General features: G+C 38.7%; 1 protein-coding gene across 3 annotated transcripts in view; it reads right to left on the reverse strand.

Moving 5' to 3' along the window:
* Nucleotides 1–17,837, reverse strand: part of cacna1c (calcium channel, voltage-dependent, L type, alpha 1C subunit) — a 116,220-nt gene that overhangs the window by 9,601 nt on the left and 88,782 nt on the right. The window contains exons 31-48 of one of the 3 annotated variants that reach the window (XM_037981126.1): nucleotides 12,964–13,053; nucleotides 9,837–9,974; nucleotides 8,395–8,460; nucleotides 8,009–8,100; nucleotides 6,976–7,138; nucleotides 6,693–6,820; nucleotides 6,488–6,584; nucleotides 6,245–6,347; nucleotides 5,765–5,866; nucleotides 5,547–5,674; nucleotides 5,267–5,401; nucleotides 3,665–4,029; nucleotides 1,215–1,343; nucleotides 1,012–1,139; nucleotides 816–913; nucleotides 632–728; nucleotides 373–481; nucleotides 124–292 (exon numbers count right to left, since the gene is read on the reverse strand). In XM_037981126.1, the coding sequence (XP_037837054.1) occupies nucleotides 124–292; nucleotides 373–481; nucleotides 632–728; nucleotides 816–913; nucleotides 1,012–1,139; nucleotides 1,215–1,343; nucleotides 3,665–4,029; nucleotides 5,267–5,401; nucleotides 5,547–5,674; nucleotides 5,765–5,866; nucleotides 6,245–6,347; nucleotides 6,488–6,584; nucleotides 6,693–6,820; nucleotides 6,976–7,138; nucleotides 8,009–8,100; nucleotides 8,395–8,460; nucleotides 9,837–9,974; nucleotides 12,964–13,053 (2,337 nt within the window). Of the gene's footprint in view, nucleotides 1–123; nucleotides 293–372; nucleotides 482–631; nucleotides 729–815; nucleotides 914–1,011; nucleotides 1,344–3,664; nucleotides 4,030–5,266; nucleotides 5,402–5,546; nucleotides 5,675–5,764; nucleotides 5,867–6,244; nucleotides 6,348–6,487; nucleotides 6,585–6,692; nucleotides 6,821–6,975; nucleotides 7,139–8,008; nucleotides 8,101–8,394; nucleotides 8,461–9,836; nucleotides 9,975–12,963; nucleotides 13,054–17,837 lie in introns of those variants that run through there. The other 2 variants (XM_037981127.1, XM_037981128.1) reach the window with 2 other exon arrangements.

The raw sequence follows: 17,837 nt of genomic DNA on the forward strand, positions 1-17,837 counted from the left end.
ATAATGAAAAAAAAAAGGCAGAGAGGAGTTAGAGAAAAGATTTTGAATGTTTTTCTAGTTGTAGTACGATGCTGGCTGTGACTTAAGCATTACGTCAAGACTAATCGTGCATTAAAGACTCACCGCTTCCACTAGACTGCCTGCGCTGCCGTGAGACAGCGAACTGGAGTCTTTCCCCAAAAGCGAGGGCACTGTTAATGACACCGGCCTCGGTGCTCTTTGACCGGACGCTGACACGCTCGGCGTAGGGCTAGGGCTGGGTACTGGGCTGTTCCCATTACTGTCGCTGTACCTGGAGCCAAAGCATTTGTTTCAGAATCAACCAAATGGTCATTTGAACCTAAACCGCAACAGAAATGCACTAAATCTCACCAGGGCCCACAGTTGACAGAAGGCAAGCTGGCATTGAGCTTTTCATGAGAGTTAGAGCCCTCTAGCCTCAGAGAGGGAACTCGCTGGTAGGAGGCATCACTACATTGAGCTGGTAAAAGAAAAACGGGAATAGAAACTTATCTCAACAAGAACTATGTTCAAGTTTTAATACCACATGCTTCAAACTCCTTACTCTGGTGATTCTGATCTATTTTAGTTCAGTGAAAAATCCTATCTAAATTTGATTTTTGTTATGTACCTGTGGGGCTGGCTGGAGGTGTGGAGCACAGCCAGCTGAAGCGAGTAGGTGAGTGACTCCTTCTCAGCAGAGGACTTAACCCTGCTACTGCCAGAGCCTGGGAGAATAGAGAACAGAGGGGCAAAAAGGGGGTCACACCAAGAATACAGCACCGTAAATAAGTAAAGTTTTGTGTGATTACTACCTGTTGATGTACAAGATGTAAGGGTACAGCTGTCTTCTGAGAGATGTCTGGTCTCGAGTGTCTTCTGAGACACTCCAGATGGAAGGACGATCTCCGACCTGACAGACACGACACAAAAGCGCAGTGCAGATATGTAAATACAATCAGTGCATTTGTCCATGTCGGGGCAGATTTCCATCCACAGGGATTTTCTCACCCAGAGTTGTAGGGCAGAGGAAGACTCTTCGCGGAGACTGCCATCCTCGTCCTCCTTTTTGCTCCTCTACTTCTTCTGCTTCCTCCATGGGAGCCAGCTGTTTGCATGTTTCATCATGATACACCAACCTAAAGAGGAGGTAAACCTTGTGAGCCAAAAAGCATTCAAGAAGAAGCTAAACTAGGAAATTTTCTCAGCAGTACATGTCAGAAGAAAGTGACTGGTCATCTTCTTGGTACTCCCTGTCGTCACCATAACTCTCATCGTACGTCTCCTCTGTGGACCCCTCCCCTCTCTGGATGATTGGCAGATGACTGTCACTCGAGTCCGAGCTACAAGTAAATGGGCCAACGACCAAACAAGCAAGCACACAAATAAAAACACAAAGTTAACATAAACACACGGCACAGATGGAGGCACGTGTACACAAACAGTCAAAACATATGTAATACAGAAAAAAAAAAAAAGCAGCTGGTTAGCAAAAAGGTCTGCGAGCAGCTTCAGAGGAGTGGGCTCGGAACCTCAGCGAGGCTTTGATACTGCATGTAGGAAATGGCAGGAGGAGATGAAGAAGAAGCCTGCAGAGGAGTGAGTGGAATTTTCTGCTGTTTTGTTAAAGCAAAATGGTAAAAAGCAGTAAAGACAAGACCTGGAATATGACGAGTGATATCAAGACATCTTCAAAAAAACCCAAAGAAGTGCACAGCAGTGATGAAATGTTTAAGCAAAAGTTGCCTTACAGGATAAGTAAATACAATCCCATATCAGAAAAGGTTTGGTTTGTAGGAAATAATAATAATAATAATGTGTATGTTACAGGGAATTTAGCAGCCAATAGAAAGTAGTGGCTGTAAATTCTGTACTTTCATGATTAAAAGGAACATTTTTTTTTCCAGACAATACTTCAAAAATTCATGGAAGGAGTGAGAAATCTCACAATATGAGCTTTGGTTTTGCATCTTTCTCTGGTAAAAAAAATGGAAACGAGACCTCGATAACAGCCAGTCTCAGCCCAGGCTTCATGTCATTCTAGGATATGATGGAGCTCATCAGGACACTCAACAGTGTCCTTGTAGAATGTTGGTTGTAAACAAATATTTTTAAAGCATTTGCTGGCAACATGGAGATCTTTTGGTCATTTTTGTGTGATTGTTACTATTATACTTAGCAGTAGCAGCAGCAGCAGTTGTTTCTAAACTACTCTGTTCAATTGTTTTGGGAATGTGTTACAGCCTTGAAACTCATGAGAAGATGAATATTAACAAATTAAATATATTTAAGAGGACAAAACCCAACTTTTTCAGGTTCATATGGTCTGCAGTGATATATGAATGCCCCAAGATTTTTCTGATTTGGAGTTGTTGGTACTTCAACGTACAGTGGATAAACTCAGAGAATCAGAGTCATTTTTATTTCTTCAATACACTGGATAACTGCTTTTAAATCAGGCCCAAAGAAATCTGTCACTTTGCATCATCAGTCACATCTGTTTCATACTCCAGACTTCAGCTTGAAGGATTATTCGACTTTTAATATTTTCCTCTTCACCAAAGTGTTTGATCAAATGAAAACACTAAAAATCAGGCTCCAATAGAAGTCACCTGCCTAGTAATGTTAAAAACTCTTTAAAAAAAACACAAGTTTGTTTGCACTTACATTTACCACATTCAATTGTAAACTCCTCCTAAAAACCTCTGGTGAAGAAAAACAAGGTAAAATGTCAAAAAACCCAGAAGTTCCTCAAATCAGCTTTTTAAGAGCCACGCAAGCAAACTCTGGGTTAGATCAATGTTTCATTAAAACCTGACTCTTACTGCTGTCAATAATCAGCCCTCAGTGTAAATCAACCTTCTGCTAAATGAATAGAACATCAGGTAGCTTACACTTTGATTTGTATGCGATAAAGCACCTAATCCTAGATTATACACACATTTAAAAAAAAAAAGAAAAAGAAAGTAATTGGTGCTTTCAGGCTTGGATGCTTGCTTTGAACAGAGCAATATTACCAGAAGAATAAACAGAGTGCTGCATATTTTTATCTACATTTTCGAAAATTACAAAGCAAACATTCTGTAGAAGCGTGAGCTTTCTGCAGCTGATATTGTGTCTAACCCAGACCTGCTGTAGTTTGTAATAAAAGAGCAGCAACGGAAGCCCATGATAGGAGGAGGAGTATGGACACAATGCACCAAACAGATTATCTATGGCTTTAATTTTATAGTTGCAGCATGAAACCTGACTTTTGCTGTAGCAACTGAAGCATTATGGGCATAGCAGCAAGTGTGACCGTTGCACCTTGACAGCTATGGCGTTTTGTACAGCATCATGAGATCTTTTTGTGCACAATTTGGGAACTAACAGAACACACACATTCTCTCTGTCTGTCCCCTGGTAACATACCGCATGAGGGTGTCATAAAACATCCTGTTTGCCACGAGAAACGGGAAACAAGGAGAAGAAGCAGGTAATAAAAAGAAATGGAAGGAAATAGGGAAGGTACTTATAGCCACAAGAAAGTATAAACTCCTTAATCATGTAAAAATTTTGAAAGAGGAAGTTGAAAGGTGTGTCATTAAGGAAAAAATAAAACAGAAAAAGAAATAAAGCAGACTTATTTGGAGGCTGACGTATTGCCAGGTTGTCTGACACTCACCTCTTTGGAGGGAAGCACCATGCAGATTTTGGCACCAGGATGGGGGTGAGTGGCTGCCCGCTTTGCCCGTCCACAGTGCTTATAGACGGGCTCGGGAATCGGCTGACGCCCTGGGCTGCCACTCCCGCCATGCCAGTGTTGTTGGCATTGTTAATGTTGGCGTTTGAGCCTGATGACGAGTAAGAGGAAGGGGTGAAGGTGGTTGAGTCCATTAGCTTCTCATGAGACGGGCTCTCGCCTTCGCACGGGGAGCCCTTTTGGCTGATGTGCAAAGGACGCTGGGTGGTGAAGGACTGCGGGAAGGACCCTCGGCCGTCACTCTGGTTGTAGTAGTTGACATGGTTGCCGAACAGGCCGCCAGAACGCTGCGCGGTGAGAAAGTATATCAAATAAAGTTAAAGTAAAAAAATCTTTATATGCTCATGTTTACAACTAAAACTACTCAAGCACAAAAATGCAAAGTCACTAACCAAGCAAAGCAGCAAAATAATGGCAATAAATCCTTATAAAAGTAAGGCATAAGAAGAGCAACTCATTTATAGTTGGTAAATAAATACATAAATATCTCACTTTGTGGTAAATTCACTGCATTAACGTAAAAAAATACTGCAGCAACCCAAATAGAGACTGAAAAGAGCAATGAGGGTGAAAATGGACGGCTGAACCTAAGTGCAGATAAATTCTGTGATTGTGGTAATGTGTTTTAGACCTACAGTATATTTTAAAAAAAAAATGTTTGTGTTTGTTGTCATTTTTATCTATTTGTCCAAATCCCAACCCTAAAACAGTAGCTTAATATGTGCAGTAAAATGCAGCCAAGGAATAAACTTAAATTCTGAGAAAGTTGTGTAAATGCAGAGAATACCAAGTGCAATTCTCATAAGCCCATATTTTATTTACAATGGAATATAGTACACAAATCAAAGTTTAAATAAAGAAATTGCACATTTTTTTAGAAAAAATATGTAAAAAGTAAAGGGTACAACTAAGAAACAGCTGAAGGAGAACTTTGTAACTAATTTGGTTCACTGGCAACAGAGCTATAAAAGGACTGGGTATAAAAAGAACATTTTAGAGAAGCTGAATCACCCAGAAGTAAAGATGGGCAGAGGTTCTCCATCTTGTGAAAAACTGCATCTAAAAATAGTAGAACAATTTCAGAATAATTCTCTTCCACTGAAAACTGGGAAGACTTTGAACATCCCATTACCTATAATACATAATATCATTAAAAGATTCATACAACTTTCCTAACTTGTTTGAGATGTTTTGCTGCTTAAACTCAAAATTACCATAGTTTTCTAAAAAATAATGGTACAATTTCTTGTTTTCACATTTGATGTGTTGAATTGTGGCTAATATGAATTTATGAGGTTTGCAAATCACTGCATTTTGTCTTTTATTTAAATTTTTTTTACAAAATCCTATCTTTTTCTGAACTGGGGCCGTATATGGTGGGGCATGCGGCTTCCTTAAATTGTACTCAACACTTTAAGCACATGCAAGCATGTACATGTATGTGCATGGAGCTTCAAGCTGGCGCTGATCATCTCTCTTTTTCTCTCCGGAGAGTGAGTGGGGGAGTGTGTATCCAACCTTTACCCTGAAGATATCGTCCTCGGATGCTGCTGACACAGGCTCCTTCAGACCTTTGTCCAGCTCCTCCTCCACGTTCAAGTCCCCAGAGATCGCCCTCCTAATCTCTGGACCGATGTCATGCAACGTCCGCAGGCCCGCCTACGCACAAGACCATCAAGAGTTGCTTATTTTACTCTTTATCTACAGAAAACAACTCTCTCAGATATGCCCGATAAATCATTTTGAACATTGTTTTCTGACTGCGTTGCCAAAAAAAAACAAAAAAAAAAAACCCTGTGTGTACCTGCAGAGAGAGGGCAGTTTTGGGGGGCACCTTGGCCACCAGTCCTTGTTCTTTCCTCTTCTTAAACTTGCGAAAATACTCCTGGATGAGGAAGGTGGCGTAAAACTTTCCGACTGTTACCTCATCATCTGGGAAAAAAACGAAACGTTAGAATTAGGAACTGTTAAAGTGATGTGTCAGACTTTGTTTCCTGTTCATATGTTGAAAGTCACACATACCTCCAGCAGGGGGCACTACTTGATCCAAGAGCTTCATGCTGGTTCTTTTCCAGATCTTTTTCACAATTGCCCTCAGTTCTTCATTTGCCTGCTCCAGATTACCTGCACAGCCAAAGAGGCTTCACTTTTACACATGACTGACACATTTACTGTGTATGGGGGGGGGGACAAGTTTTTTTATAATATCAGCAAAGAAATACAGACTTGTAAGTCATTAGTTCTATGATGTGTTGTTAGTAAATGTTTAAACATACTATAAACATCTGAAAAACATTACTTTAGAAGAATAAATATCCCTTTAATGTCCTGAATAGCAAGTGGGTGAGTAAATTTATTTCCAGTCTTTCTACAACCACAGTTGCTTGTAAATCTTAATTACATTCTATTGTCTTGTGAAAATGGTTTAATATTTACACAATGATTAGTCTGCTGTTGTTTACGTATGGTGCAGCTGTCTTTAAAGTGTTGTGTGTCTGTTACCTTCTGTCTTGATCCTGAGTGCTGTTCTGACCAAAGCAAACAGTGTGGCGTTAAACATCACGGTTCCATCGCTGTTCAGAGGCATGTTCATCGACACCAGCCGCTACATGAGATGAAGCACACAAACATCAGCTCACAAAAGGTACAAAGATAGCAACACAGCTAAATAAATTAACGTTCTTAAAGAACAAATTTAATAAACAAATTGAAATGATTTTAGGAATTTATGGGACTTTTTTTTACCTTGCATGCCACCCTGTGTGGACAGAGCTTTCCGAAGCCGAGAGGAGGCTGGATTCTCCGCAGAAGAGTGACCACATCAAGGTGTTTTATCCTCCCCCTGAAAACAACACAGAGATCTCACTGTAAGGGCTTTCTATATGCAGCAACAGCACATGAGAGCGTCACTCCCCTGACGTTGTATTTGATCTGCTCGCTGTAAACTTACTTTGCTTCTGGGTCATATTCAGCCCAGATTCTCTTGAACTCGTCAAGGTGATGTGGTCCCAGAATTGACCAATCACGCGTCAGGTAGTCAAAATTGTCCATGATGACAGCCACAAACAGATTGATGATCTGAGAAAGCACAGGAGTCGGTCAGTTACTGTGCTTTACAACTCACATCAATATCAAACATTTCAATTTAGAGTCTGTAAAATTATGGAGATTTCTATTACCAGTCTGAATTTTTTTTACACTTAAATCGTCCTTGTTCTATTTTCTGTACTCACCAGAAAGGCACAAAGCATGTAGAAGCTGACAAAGTAAATGATGGCAAACTGGCTGCCACAGTCCTCGCTAATGGTGCTGTTTTCATTGGTCGAGCCCTTCTCGCACGGCCGATGGGGTGAACATGCCAGCATGATCTCCTGCCACGCCTCGCCTGTTGCACATCTAAAGCACAAATGAACGTATATCAACACATATGCGTGCGGAGACACACATATAAAGTCACACATGTAAAACCGCTCACGTGTGTTGATTTATGCAGAAAAACAGCAGAAAAAAATAATGTAAACACAAGAATAAACACTTAAAGTGGCAATCATATGTTTGGATTTTTAGAAATAATTTTCTGACTTCATCTAATGTAAATATCAATAAGGCTTGCAATTATAGGGCTTGCAATTATTTATCCTTTAAGATTAGACACTTTGTTAGATTTAAACTATATGTGAAACTAAACGCTGAAACAAATTCTTTGTATCTAGATTTGACGTTCACCTGAAAGAAGGCTAAAATATAATCCCAGCAGGAAGTTTGCCATGATTATAAACAGACAGGACACTTAATTCACCCACTTCTATCATCCACAGTGAAAATAACACACATATTGTTGCAATATTGAGGTCTTTCTGTAATTTTTTGGTGTTTTGAGTACATTTCTTTTGGGTTTTCTTATGTTTAAGCTAATTTGGGATTTTAAATGACTTCAGTATTCATTGACAATAAATTTCCTCAGTTGTCCTTCCTTGTTGCTCCTCTCACAGCTGTCTCTCATGTGTAATTAGCTCACCTGTGGAATCACCCTGCCCAGTACTTGAAATGTTGTCTTTTACTCCTGCTAAGACCTGGAACCTGTCACTATGTGCCTGAATTCAGGTCCATCCTACCATTACGTTCAACACATATTTCATTGGGGATTAGACTACAGGAGGTATAAAATAAGACTAATTATGGAACAACAGGGGAAACTAGAATAAAAAAAGACAAGTCTAAATGTTTCAAATAATGATGCTAAAAGAGGAGTGTAATTTTTCTCACCTGAAGAGCAGCAGCACCGCCTGAGGGAATGTCTGGAAATTGTTGTTCCTGTTGATTTGCGTGTTGTCCCGCAGCGCTATCTTACCAAACATCTGCACAGGAAGTGAGGTCAGAATTAGAGATCAACAGTATCCAGGAAGTCAAATCAAAGTGTCTCCCACTGATCATCAGTAAAACAAACTATCGAACAACCGGTAGAGAAGAGTCAAACAATAACTGGAAAACAACAGAGAAGGAAGAAAAGTGGAGAATGATGACATAACCAAACAGGAAGTCTGAACAAGAATCCAGGAAGACAGAAACAGGATAAAGGTTTGTTAACACAGAATGAGTAAAAAACACAATAAATACAAGGTGTAAATCAACGTGACGAGGCAACGACTTACCTGCATGCCGATGACAGCGTATATGAAGAAGAGCATCACTATAAGCAGAGCTACGTAGGGCAGAGCCTGAAAGTAGAAAAGAGACACATTAGTGACAAGTTATCTGCATCTGACTTCAGAGGAAAAACCCTCAGAAAGTACAACAAACCAGTCCGGACACAGTAAACATGAACCAAACAACAACTCAACTGAGTAAAGCTAACGTTATGGCTAATTTTACCTCTGTGCTTTGGTTAGCTGGTCCAAATCATGACTAAATGGAATTTTAAATTATTGAAACATTATAAGCATAATAATATTTTGTTAGCAAAGTTTATATCAGCTGAAGTCTAATTTTAACTAACGTAATTTAAATGTAGGCGCCATCTCATCAAACACAACAAAGAGAAAAAATAATTTCAAACATTCATGTTTCTACCAAAAAATTTCATTTTTTGGGTCACTGAAGTTATTTATATTTATTAGTAGAAGAAATAACGAGCTCTTAACGGTAGTAAAAGTACAATAAGAGTTTAAAAAATATAGGGAAAATAAATGAGACAGGAAAAGGGAAGAGGAGGAAAGTGCAGAATAATGTATTGTTTCTTCCTCTAGCCCAAATTTATGTCCCTACTTCAAATCCCAACTGTGCAGAGGGACTCCTAAACCTCCTCTGCTTTACTTCACACCATCATCACTTTTGCTCTCTCCATGACTTTCTGGTCAAAGAAAAAAAAGATGTAAAAAGGAATGTGCCTTGTGGAACTCTACCAGGTTGAAATTCATGCAATAATAATATAATAATACCTGGCATTAAATTATACACATTAAAAACTGCTGAGTTTAAAAACAACCCAATTTGTAACTCAGCACTGGATCTAATGTGGACCCTATCAGTTTGACCCTGCATCCTGGGTTATGTGGTCTACCCAAAAATTTAATTAATAACGACTAATCCAAATTCACTGTGTAGTGCAAACTAAGATTGTTAACAAAGCTAACCACGTTTAACATCTTAGTGTTGGTTTTACTGCTTCACCTTTGCTTGTTACATCCTGAAGCAGAGGTCCAGTCAAGTCCAATTTGGTCAGTTTCTGGCTTAAAATGGTGGATTGTGAAGAATTGACAGGGCTCATCTCTGATCAAATCTTTGGTCAAACTAACCCAACAGCTTTTACCCAACAACTGAGTTATCAAAATACCTCAGCAGTTTTTAGTGTGTGGAAGACTGATTAGACAAATAGACTATAATATTTAAAATTGGGATTTTTTAACCTCTATATAAAAAGTGAAGGTCACAATTACAATATGCAGTTTTGAATCATAAATCCTTGAACTGTAGTTTCTTAGAGACCGTAGTAAGAGATACCTCAGTGCTGAAGCTCTGCTCTACCTCTGGCACCTGTGTTCGGTGTAAACCCAAACCTCCTACTTTTACACACAGTGTCTGCTTCTCCACACACCTGGAAGGATTTTATGAAGGTCCACAGCAGCGTCCGAATCCCTTCCCCACGGGACAGCAGCTTCACCAGCCTCATCACACGGAACAGCCGAAAGAAGGTGATGGAGATCCTGGCATTCTCTTCAGGGTTCTGATGTCCCTTTTGATGGGATTTGTTGTTGTTGTTGTTTTTTTTTTTTTAAGAAACAGGACACATGGGAACACATGCACATAAGTAAGGAAAGGAAACACACACATACAACACACATTCATGGGCATAAAAAAACAAAATGTCAAAATGCAGACACCCAAGCAGTTTGTATGCATATTTCCACAGACATGGAAATACACATGACGCAAGTACACACAAACAAACTGAGTTAATGGAAATCAGCATCCTAAAAAATCCCATCAGTATTAAATGACAAAAGAGATCTGGGAAAAAAATCAAGCAATCATGCTTATTTTTAATTTTTTTTTTAAATCTTTTTTGACTTCATGGAAAAATCACTTGGCAAATACAAACAATCCACCAACTTCCTGAATGCTCACACCTCTCCACATATTCATCCTTTAACCATGCCAAATATCTGTTATTTACAATCTTAACTGTATTTAAAGGCAGCTTGCTGACGCTGCAGTTCATTTAATCAAACCTTGTGTATTTCATAATAGTAGCAAGAAAACAGCTGCAATTTTTAATGGCAAATTGAAATTTTCAATATATATATATATATATTTCATTATGTGACAAACTAGACCAATCTATTTTCCCAGACCATCTGGTTATTCTAATCTTCAACAAACCTCTAAGCAACCCCTTTCTTACATAAACAATTCAGTTTTTGTTATATTTGGCAAATTTGACTTTTTATTAAAAGAAAAGGCCTGCAAGTTTAGCTATATTTAGGGAAACTTTACTTTAACTTCCTGCAGCTCATGTAGATATCAACAGGAAATAACGCCACGATTAAATATTTACTCCTAAAGCTGAGTGCTATTCTAATACAGATTTATTTATTTATGCTGCTCCTGCTTGCTTTCTGGACAAAAAGCCAAAAAGCAACGTCAGGATTTCAGTACAACAAGATGCAGTAAATACTGGAGACAAGAACCAGCTAAGGACACTATTTACCATTTGGATCATAAAAGGGGCACATCTCCAGTCAAGACTAGGCATAAAACTGTGCCAACTTTTTTCTCCTTAATACAAATGTGCCAGCATGCTTATAATAAATCTGACTTCACACTATGTATGTCTTCAGGTTTTAAACGAATAAATTTGACCCAACAAACACACCGCCCTCCTGTCTGACCTCTGAATCTGTTTGCCAGTAGTGTTTTTCCAAGAAGCCATCAATACTTTATGTTAATCCCACAAAGAACACACAGTGTGCTCCAACAAAGAACACGTCATTCTTCACATATCTTGTGTGTATTGTAGTTTAGGAAAGCAGATGAAAATTACTCTCAAACATGATCTGAATTATGTCCTCATTGCCCATTACGACTCTAAATGTTCTACTTATTTTATATTTAAATGATTTTGTTATTTAAAAACGTAGGTTCTTTTTAATTATGAAGTCATATGTTTCTGATGATAAACTGGGAACATTTTTAGGGCACGGGCTGTCCTAAACTCCACCGGCAGATATGCTGAAAATGACACATCCTTCTCAGGAGTAGAAATCACAGTTCAGTACCACAAGTAATACCACAACTGGACCACAGTGGGCGCCACTGCACCAGTGAGAGAGATGGGGCAGCGGGAAGGAGAGGTGGAGGGACAGAAAAAGTGACAGAGAGAAGAGGAGAGCAGGAGAGAGAGGCTGAAGATGAAAAATAGTTTGATTTGATCAGATATAAACAAAAGTACTGATGTAAAAACAGATAGATAGATAGATAGATAGTCAGAAGAAGACACTGTGTGATAGTGTGACCATGACAGGTTGTACCAATGCCAAAGTATGAAAGAGACCACACCCAAAATGGACGGGGACAAGCCATGGTGGAGGTGGGTGTCATGGCAACAATGGCCACTTAAAGGTAGTCAAAAGATGCCAGTTACACTAAACCTGCAAAATGTAGTGTCCTTCACCACACACACTTTAAATATTTTATATATATATATATATATACATATATATATATATATATTAGTGCATAAGTCTTGGGTCATTTCTCATTATTTTAGCTTCCAAGGAGTCAAACTTTGCAAAGGTCTTGATCAATATTTGTTCAAGCAATCTGAAAGTATTTGAGGGTTTTATCATTGAACTTTGGCTGCTTTGTCTCTCATTTGCAGTCCAGTAAGTAACTATTTTCAGTATTTTTTTTATTTTTTTTATTTTGCTTGTTTGTTTGCTAAACCACTTGACTCTATCCTGATAACCATTCAGGCTTCAGGTGCACAAGGGCTCCAAAACTCAAGAGATGAACCTGTCTCGTGCTGACACATAACAGACAACTTAGCTAAGAACCAGTTTTAAATTAGATCTTTAGGCTCTTTGTTACTAGCCTGTGACAAAGACAGAATTTTTTGTTTCTTTAGTTGAATATATAAAAAGAATCCTAACCATTACACATAAATATAGACCCAATACATTACACATAGACACAGTGCTATATGCTGAAAACTGAAGGATGATGCAAATGCCAGGTTCTGTTTCAGGTTTATGCTGGATGTTATGTCCTAGTTCTTAAAGACAAAACTTTCAGATATTGCCCATTTGCTGTAGATTAGTTTTGGACCTGCTCAATATGTTGTCATAGTCAGTTACAGGGACTAAACAGAAAATGAGTGAAAAAGCAGCAAAAGTCCCCCATCCAAAAAAGACCTTCAGATTTCCTGAAGAAGTAGTGATCAAAATCACTTAAAAAAGAAACAAGTTTGGCTCCCTGAAAAAAAAAACTAAATGAAGAAATGAGTGGTGGTTTAAAACTTTTGCACATAGCACATAAATATAACTCTGAGCATGCTGCAGAAGATCACAGCACGAGCGACAGAAGGGAGATGACACGCTGAACGACAAGCCAAAAGTTTGACATCATACCATGGAGGCCATAGCAGAAGGAGGAATGGAAGGACGAAGGGATGGAAGGATGGTGGAGGAGGTGGGGAGGCGGACGAGGTTACCGTCAGGGCGTACCATTTGCCTTACCACAGGGGGGTGAGAGGAGGAAGAGGAGGAAGAGGAGGACGGAGAGGAGGAGGACGAGGACGAGGAGGAGTCAGCTGGCTTTAAGGAAAGGCAACAAAGATCAGCACCAGAGTCGCGCCTTTGTGTGCATGTACAATGTGTGTGTGTGAGTGTGTGTGTGTGTGTGTGTGTGACTGTGAAAGTTCAGCACCAGCCAGGACAAAAATAACCCAGCAACCATTTGGGCAGTGAGAGTTCAGTTTCTGATCAACCCTCTCGTGGCGATGACGAATGTCATATCATCTGAGCTCAAAGTGAGATATCTGTGTGTGACGTTGCTGCATGTGGAGACTGCTGCCATATGTAGAAGCTCTGTGGAATGTATCTGTCCAAAACTTTAGAAGTCCAAAATACTGGGTCATTAAAACGCACATGGGTCTGCGTGTCTGATGTGGCGCCTCTGTAGCTATCTGTTTTTCTTTCTGCCAGCTGAAGTTACATTACAGAGACTCAGACTGCATTCAGTAAATGTAAGGTGATTCTTAGCCCTGAGAATAGGCTAAAACTGTGAATAAATAATCATGGTCATAACTTTAAACTATTTTCAGGTCAAAGAAGCAGCAGAGTACCGGAACAAGGTAAAAATCTGAGTCAGTTTGGAAAATGGCAATGACAACAAGAGATGCTTTTTAAAAATTTTGAGCTCACTTGTGTCTGAAAGGCTCAAAAATCTGTAGGGAGGCACCTGCTGGTCATCCCTGGGATTGCAACACTTTGCACTGGAGTGATAGATTAACTGGAAGTTCAATCTATGACCCAGTACGTGTTAACTCTGCATTGGAACTGGCCATGTTAAAAAACCTTACCACAAAAAGAAACACAACAACAACAGGGGGCAAAAAAAAACGCCTGACCTGCACAGGCCCGAGCAGGTTAAATAAACTTTGAAGGGAGGAAGAAAGACAAAAGGGAGTAAACAAGTAAACAAAGAAGAAGCGGCAAAGAGGGGAAAACAAAGAGCTAATTAGGGGAGGAAAAAATAAGGGAAACAAGAACATAATAACAAAAGAGAGAATAATAGGTGATAATATACTTGGGAGAAATAAAAACAAAAGGAAGGAAGGGATTCTAACAGGGCCATATCATTGTGTACACTTAGTAAAACAATGTTATATTCTGTTCACTACTTCTGAATGTGGCTAGCTTTTCTACAGTTCTGGAAAACATGAAACTAACAAAGATACTAATTTACTGGTGTGACGTAGAGTCTGAGTGGAGAATATATTAGCTGCTGTTTGTGTCTGTGGATGTTTAAAATCCTGCATGTGGGCAACTGATGAGAAAAAACTGCTCATTACCGTGTGAGGAGAAGGAAGGGAGGAGGGAGAGAAGGAAGGAAGGAAGGAAGGAAGGAAGGAAGGAAGGACACATTTCAAGTCTAACTAATGTCTAAAGAGAGTATGTGTTCGAGTGTGATGCTTAAAGATCAACTGGGTCAATTTGAGCATAATTTATCTCTGAATTCATTCTGTTTTAAATTTAAATCAAGCTGTGTGTGTGTGACATTTCATCAAATTAAATTAGATCAAATTGTATTTTCTATGCTTTATCATAAACTGACACAACATAAATAAAGTAGACTACAGTAAAATGGTGTTGTCTCTTGAAGGAATCTTACAATCATTGCACTGCATTTTACTTTTTCAGGCAAAATCGTCAACAATTCAGTCAATACCAGGGGTAACATGGGTGTCACTTTCTGTTGATTTAGAAACTCTCTTTGATAAATCTTTTGAACTTTGCAGTAAAACCAATTCTGTGCTTGAGCAGGGGTATAAAACACACCAATACTGTTTGTTAATTTACAGATAATCAGCGGTTTACAGAGCAGACACCCATGTTCCCCAGCTTGCATTTCAGGTGAGCAAGCAGCACCGCAAACCAAAGATAAAAAAAAAAAAAAAAAGACAAAGAAGGACAGAGATAAACATAAACGAAAGAGGAGTAAAAGGAAAAAGCCCAGAGAGACAAGGAGGCAGATAAAGAAGAGAAGAGGAGGCATTCCAAAGAGAGAAAAGAGAAAGAGATGCAATTCATACTGGCATCCTCTGCAAGACACCGCTCAGAGCAAACCACTACCAGTCTGTTCACACTACTTCTACTCAAACCAAAGTAAAACAGAATCCATACACGGTTTAAGAAGCACCCGCAGGTTGCCGGGGGGAAGGAATTAGAGACCCATGATTAGGAAATATTTACTTTCAAGTGCCATAAAAAATAAATTCAGCTAATCTAAGTCAACAGGCACCCAACAGAGCAGCAAAGTGGGTGAACTCCGATGGAATATTTCATCTATTTTTTTTATTAAAGACAGGGTTATAGCATTTAAAGATCTAGTCTGTCACTGCACTTCACTGTACATATCTAAAATCAATTAAAGAAGCTGCTCATCGTGCTTTCTGAAAATTTTGCTTAACAGTTTAAATAAAAAAAAAAAACACGTACATTGAAATGCAGTGGCAGGCTAACATTTCAAATGTTAGGCTAACAGGGTCCCAGTTTAAAAACAATCAGTTCTCTCAGGATTGAAGTGCGGAGGGTTTCTTAAAAAGGAGAAGAAGGAAAAAAAAAGTATCTCATTACCCAAAATGTAAAAAAAAATAAATAAAAAAATCATCAAGGAGGAAAAAAAAGAAGAAAACTAAATAACTTGGGCATGCCTTTAGACTAGAAGTACAAAACGAAATAAAATAAAATAATAATGAAATGAGTCATTCAGTTAGCTAAATCAATCAACCAATCTCCAAATTGTCCAAATAAACCAAATAAAAATCAAACTCCAAACCAAAGTGTGCAGTGCAACATCAGTGACCTGTACAGATGACAAAAGTGTATATCATTGAAAACCACCTTTTAAAAAAAGGTGGCTTATTGATCTTTTGCTAAATTAATTCATACATCAGTACTCTCTCTTTATGGATAAATCTAAATTTAAATTGTGATTTTATTTTGCCTGACAGAAAATATAACGGGACTACATGATTTCCTAAAGATTTCCTTTGCCAAAACATTCTTCTAAATAGAAAAGCTGAATAAAACATGTAATATACAGGTACATTTTGGCTTCTGTATTTTTTTTTTTTTTTTTTTTTTTTGAGGCAGCCTTGAGAGCTTCTCATGGGGGCAAATGGATTCTCGTTCTAAAGGCATGAGAACAAGTGCACAGCTCCTACACCCCTGGGATACAACAGCCTTATTAGTATGCCAGACCAGTGTCTTCGGAGCTGAAACGCACTGCGTTCCAGATTACAGGAATATACTGTCATGCCACGTATACTCGCTCCTTTCCTTATGTCCTTTAACCAGAAACGATCTGAGAGCTTACATACTTGAGTTACAAAAAAAAAAAATCTAATTTTGACCTATTTGCATTCTTTGTGTGTTCAAGATCGTAAAACAAATATTTATCATCTACGTCTCAGTAAAAGATGATGGTGGAGCCAAAGTACTCTTAGCTGAAGTGTATTATTGCAGGAAAAATAGACTATCCTGTCTCTGTTAAAACACTAATAAAGAATCCTTAAAATTAGCCTCCAAGGAACACATTGTTTTTTTTTTTTAAATGATCATATAATCACACTGCATGTTTGACTAGCTTTGTAAAAATTAGACAAAGTATGTGTGTGAGTACTGTATGTTTACTACAACAGAGGCATTTTTTTTTTCAGATAGAAGCCAAGCTGTCAACTGGAAGTTAATATAGTTTACTCAAAAAATAAAAAAAAAATAATAACCGACAGTAGATGACTTTTATCACCTGCCACAAGTAACAGCAGGTGATGATGTAACAGCCTGTCTGTACGTGTGTTCTAATCAACCTTAGAAAACACAAAAATGGCCATAATGCAGTCATGTTTATAGGTATTGAGCTAAAATTAGACGTAGTGGTAGCTGAGAGTCATCCCAAATAAACACTATGAACACTAACAGATTGCATGAGACTTTTGCTCAGAACCTTAGCATGCAATGCAGGGGATGATATACATTCCTTCAAGCAATGCCAGTTTAACTTTCCTTTGCTTTCTGCTCTTTGACTAGTTTGTTCAAATGACAAAAACTGGATTTCTGTGAAGCAACATAAACTAGAATTCTCCCCATCAATACTTGTCAGTTATGTCTTACTCTTAAACAATTATGCTGCCTAAGATGGTTTAAATACCACACAAAAACAACCAACTGCCCCTGAAGTGTAAACACAATAGACCGGACACTTAACGTTTGACTTATGCTTGTTTTTTTTTCATTCTCATTCTGGCCCGCTGCTGACCAAAGGGCCCCCATGCTGATAATAAATGAATTCATACATACATTTACATAAATTTCATGGGTACTGAGTAAATCCATTTTGGGATCAAATTGTTTCCCATGTATGCACATTTTGGATAAAAGGAAGTTCTGTTTTTGCTCATTTGAACTTCAGGTTTTCCCGCTGGTTTATGAACTCGGGGTGTTGTTGACCTTTTGCTCCAAACATCGTTGTTGAAAAGTGAGAACCTGCACTCGTTCCATCATGCCAGAGAATCATGCTTTCGCATATGTTTTGATCTTTTCTGACATTAACAGGCCTAGATACACCACCTTTGTATCTGTCATGCTGCATAGCGTCCATCATGCCAGGGCGACGCTTCGTTTCCCCTCTGGCAGTGATGAAAAATCTAATTATGTGTAACCAAACCAAGTGCTGAGGGAATGCAATAGGCTATACTGACAAATGCAATAGTCTCTGATGCTACTAATAGCAGACCAAGGCTTATATACCTATCAGAAGCAGATTCAAATATTTAGAAATCCAAACAAAAAATGGAGGAATTTTAGGAAACAAG

This window comes from Kryptolebias marmoratus, linkage group LG18, assembly GCF_001649575.2.
Source record: "Kryptolebias marmoratus isolate JLee-2015 linkage group LG18, ASM164957v2, whole genome shotgun sequence".
Taxonomy (NCBI): Eukaryota; Metazoa; Chordata; class Actinopteri; order Cyprinodontiformes; family Rivulidae; genus Kryptolebias; species Kryptolebias marmoratus.